Source organism: Eriocheir sinensis, chromosome 41 (assembly GCF_024679095.1).
Source record: "Eriocheir sinensis breed Jianghai 21 chromosome 41, ASM2467909v1, whole genome shotgun sequence".
Lineage (NCBI taxonomy): Eukaryota > Metazoa > Arthropoda > Malacostraca > Decapoda > Varunidae > Eriocheir > Eriocheir sinensis.
The window spans coordinates 6576560-6581567 of record NC_066549.1 but is presented as its reverse complement, the minus strand read 5'-3'; the positions used below and the strand labels follow the sequence as shown (position 1 = coordinate 6581567).

The 5008-nt window shown below is 44.7% G+C and overlaps 1 protein-coding gene across 1 annotated transcript; it reads left to right on the top strand.

Annotated features, from left to right (window-relative positions):
• Window positions 1–5008, top strand: LOC127009572 (trypsin-1-like). The gene is made up of 3 exons (XM_050882780.1): window positions 1–69; window positions 868–939; window positions 3637–5008. The coding sequence occupies exons 1-3, from the start codon at window positions 37–39 to the stop codon at window positions 4870–4872; spliced, it is 1341 nt and encodes a 446-aa protein (XP_050738737.1). The 5' UTR covers window positions 1–36; the 3' UTR covers window positions 4873–5008.

The window sequence follows — 5008 nt, the reverse complement described above, 5'->3', positions numbered from 1 at the left end:
CTATTCACTACAGTTGACATCCACAGGTAGACAGCCATGGGTCTCCTACCTGTATCTTGCTGTTTGCTGGTAAGTAGCAGTGGTGGTGGTGGTGGTGGTGGGACACATGAACTGTAAAGAAAGAAATAGTCATAAAGAAGCTAGAAAACCCACACGAGGCAGCTTTCAATATCAGATTAATAAATGAATCATAATTTACTTTACCATCTGTCATAGTCGTTCATCAGTGTATCTAGTCTCCCTTTCAACGTTCAATCCTATTTACACTAACCACATGACTCCGAATATTGTTGTTCCCATCACCAGGCACCTTCTTCGTGAACCAACTCTTCCCATATTCTACTTGATCCTTAATGTGTCTAACTTATGCCACCGATATGTCTCGTGTCCCCCACTCTTTAAGAACCCTCGTCGAAAACGCATTCATGCCTACCTGTCTCCCTGATCGCAAGTTTATCATATTTTTATTGACTTCCACGTGTCATTGCCTTCTCTCATGGGTAACCCTTTTTGGGGATCTATTCTTATCCGTTTCCTTCTTGATTTGAAGTGTATTAACTTTTCATGGATAAAGGTTCTTAACCTTTTCTTAAGCACAAGTACCCATGTTATATTTTTATTACTTTAAAATCTCCATCAGACCTATACACAACCTACACCTTTCCATTAAAATATTTTACATAATCATGCTCCTGAATGATAACCTCGTTTGAAAATGATATTCTAACATTTTCTTTGAAGATTGAAAGTGATATTTACGGTAATGTCACACACACACACACACACACACACACACACACACACACACACACACACACACACACACACACAGGTGAGTCTCACAAAGGTATTCTTTCCTCCCTGCAGGTGTTGGTGGCCTTGCCCTGTCTGGCCCAAAAAGCAGAGCAGAGGGCGGCCTCAGACTGCGGCGGCGAAATGGTAATGACTATCTATGAAACTCTTATGACATTGTGGCGGCGAAATGATAATGGTGACTTTTTTGCCTCTCTTGATTAGAATCCCTTTGTGGCTCAGTGAGGTAAGTAGGTGAGGCAGACGAGGAAGGCTATCAGCAAATAGGAATGCACGGTGACAGAGGGAGACGTTGCGACAGAGATGGACAGAGATAAATTTTGTAGGTAAAACTTCTTCCTAACAAATGGAGTAGATACGCGGGGACAGATTTACTATGTAGAAATCAAAGGTGGATAGATGTTAAGTACCTTTTCTTGTGCGTCACACGTCACATGCGACAGGACGGAGAGTTAAGACAAGTTGACGCATCGTTATACGTCGTGTGGTCACATATAAAGCTGTCTGCAAATCAAAGGTCCGAATTTTACACTTTAATTTTCCTGTTCAATACTCTCATAAGGTACAACAAAGCCAAGTGCAATAGAGTTTTCCCAAATGTCGGATTTATACGGAAGTCTTGGTATTGTTTTTCATTTGATTGTCTCTTTCTCTTTAGGCGCAAATCATATTAGGATCATTTTTGTCGGTAAAACACAAGAAAACAGTCCAATACATCGAGTGATATGCGTAAGGAAATGATGATAATAATGACACTGATGTGTTTCTCGGAAAAAAAGGATTACATTCCGACCTCTGAAGGAAGGTGCCGATTATACGCAGGTGTCCCCAAGGCGTAATTTTGGGAGAAGATAAACTTTGATTCCGCGAACAAACAAGAATCTGATCTTGAAATTGGAATTTCAGCTGAAAACGCTGATGTACAATTACTGAAAATATTAGCAAGAATTGTGTAACTTTAAATGAAGGTGACACATTTCAAACATGCAGTGGTGTCAGCACCGACTACGTCTCTGTGCCCACGATGCTTAAACTGTTCTTTCAACCATCGTAACTTACCTGTGTTTCTATGGAATTTGTAACAATTACACTTCAATACAATACGTGATACTAATGTTTATAAAATTGCAGTTGGTCATTCTCGTTCTTTTATTTATCGGTAGATGAGACCAAATAAATGACTATTGGAAACTTGTCCGCATTAAAAATCTTTCTTGCATGAAAACCCACTAAAATCAAGCAGCATTGTACTTTCAAAATAAAATTTATATTATAATAATTGCTGAGTACCTGCATTGGGAGTCTCGCCTTCGACGAAATTTATCAAGAAACATAAGCGCATCTAGAATATCACTGGCTTCAGCTTCCATCGTGTTACACTCAGCCCTCTACCCCTGGCTTTTTAAACTTCATCACGTTTTACCTGCCCATCCTCTTGGTAGCGGCAGGAGTCCAACCCATACAGCAACCAGCAGTCATTTAAGGGCGGAGTGTAACATGCTGGGAGCGGAAGCCAGTAGCCTCACGCAGACCCAAACACTGGATACTACCTGATCGTCCTAGTGTTGGGACGATTTCTGTAGAGTCGCTAAACTCCCTAAAATGTTCTTGATATATTTCTTTCAAGGCAAGACTGATACACTCTAACCAGATACTCAGCAAATATTGTAATGTAAATATAATTTTTTAAAGGTCCAATTCTGCTTTATTTTGCAGGGCTTTCATGCGAGAAAGATTTTAATGAGGATAAACTTCCAAAATCATTTAATTTCTCATTTGCCAATAAATAAAAACAAGAATGATCAACTATATTTATATTAACAATAGTGTCACTTATTGAATTAGTGTAATTGTTACAAGCCCCAGAGAAACACAGGTAATTTACGATAATTGCAAGAGTAGTTCAAGCTTCGTTGGCACAAAGACGTAGTCGGTGCATGGTGACACCCGCTGACTGGCAACTCTGAATATGCCCAATTGGATAAGATTGTCATAAATCACTCATTTTAAAAACTCCGATTTCGTTTAGCTTTTCAGCAATTCTTGAAAAATGATGAAAACCATGATAGAATGGTTTCTTTAATCAATTTTTCAAGATAGATTTAAGGAAAGGACACGGCTGGCTGCATTCACTGCTGAAAATGTCATCCCAGATATCTTAACAAAATATGATGGCAGGTTTCCAAGGAAGTCAAGGAAATTTACTTTAAGGGTTCTTTAGGCTGCCACAGGATAGTGATTTGTTTTGTTTTGTGTTTTTCTTACGGCCTATTGCACCGGTAGGCTTTTTGGTGGTGACTGAAGGTCGACCCAGTCCGTTATGGCTCAGGCAAGAGTTTAAAGCAGCGCTATCATGCTTGGCTCACGCTGCCCTCGGAGTTTATTTATGAGCCTCTTTAGAGAGAAAATCTAGAGTCCAGGTTGATAGGTGGTATTCAGGACAGCATGTGGGTAGTCTTAGGCCACTCGGGGTGATCTAAAAATCCCAGCTGTGACGACGGGCAGTACTTGAACTAGCGTCCTTTTGGAGGCGGCGCCCGGCACGCTAACCACTCAGCCAACGCCTCCCCACACGTCACCCATTGCCGGTCATGAGGGAGCGTGGGTGGTATACCCCAGACTTAAGTTATGAGGTTACAGGAAGTTTTGGAGAAGCGAAACTATGAAGAAAACTAAACCCATCTCCCACCTGTCTTCGCGTAGAGCATGTGAGTTTTGGAGGAAAAACGACTGAACGATTCAATGCGTTAGCCAGTGGTGGTCGTCTGTGGTGTGGTCTGCACTCTGGTGATCTTTGTGTTTTCATTGTCTTGTGTCTTGCAGATGGTCGGCGAGGAGATGACACTCAAAAGCCCTGGTTATCCCAACAAGTACGGTAAAAGGAAAGAATGTCGCTGGAAGCTGACTGCTGCTGACGCTGATGCCAAGTTGGAGGTGCAGTGCCCCAAGTTCGATCTTCAGAAGTCGAAAAAGTGCGTGAAGGACCGCCTGATATTTCAAGAGGGCGGAAAAGAGAAGACGCGCTTTTGCGGCAATGGTGCCAAGACCTTCACCTCTGAAGCTAAAAGCTTAGAAATCGTGTTTCGAAGTAATCGGTGGGTGTCTAAGACGGGTTTTGAGTGCACCGTGCGTAGCCTGAGAAGCAGCACTTCTGCAGGGTATTGGGGCACTGCTAACACTGGAAAAACCACCACCAAGACCACCACCACCACAACCACCAAGGCTTCAACGGGCGGTTCAGGTGGTTCGGGTGGGTCTGGCGGAAGTAGCGACACGTGTGAGTGCGGTGTACCCAACCTGACTCGCATTGTGAACGGTGCCACCGTGAACCCCGCAAATAAGTACCCGTGGCACGTGGGTCTCAAGAAGAGAGGGGGGTCAGCATACGGGTGCGGAGGCGCAATCATCAACAACAAGTACGCCCTCACCGCCGCCCACTGCTTCTTCAATCAAGAAGGTGAGCGCGAGTCCGACGAGGACCTGGTAGTGGGCGTGGCTGATCACGACATGACGACCACGAGTGATGACGTGTCGGGAGTGACGCGGCTGGTAAACGTGAAGAAAGTAACCCTCCATGAGAAGTATGACCCCAAGGGACATGATTTTGACGTCGCGCTGCTGCTGCTGGAAGAAACGCTCGACCTTAGCAAGAACAAGGAGCTGCGTGCCGTATGTCTGCCGAAGGACGACTCAAAGACCTACGAGGGGCTGACCGGCGTTGCCACCGGTTGGGGAGATCTACAGACAGGCGGATCGCAGCCTAATAAGCTCCAGGAAGTGGAACTGCCCATCCTGGCCCCGTCCTGCTGGAACTTGGGTGCCTCCGCGAATATGCTATGCGCCGGCTACAAGGACGGCAGTAAGGATACCTGCCAAGGAGACTCCGGAGGACCGCTTTATGTCACGGAGGGCACCAAGTTCGTGCAGGTCGGAGTAACCTCTTTCGGCTTTGGCAAATGTGCTGATCCCGGTAAGCCCGGAGCCTACGCCAGGGTGTCCAAGTTCCTGCCATGGATCAAGGAGAACACCTCTGATGCCACTTACTGCAACAGTTACTGATGTTCCCAGTACTCCCTTCTGCCGTGCTGCCTTGCCATATTTGGATAATATGGCAACTCAGCAGAACACACAGTCATCCACCATAATGGCCTAAATATCCCGGGCAAAGGTACATCAATAAAGACTTTACCAACAA

Excerpts from the sequence above, each read along its gene's own strand:
- LOC127009572 (XM_050882780.1), top strand. The coding sequence starts at position 37 with ATGGGTCTCCTACCTGTATCTTGCTGTTTGCTG. Across the intron at positions 70-867 it reads CTGTATCTTGCTGTTTGCTG|GTGTTGGTGGCCTTGCCCTG; the intron begins GTAAGTAGCAGT and ends TCCTCCCTGCAG. Across the intron at positions 940-3,636 it reads CAGACTGCGGCGGCGAAATG|ATGGTCGGCGAGGAGATGAC; the intron begins GTAATGACTATC and ends TGTGTCTTGCAG.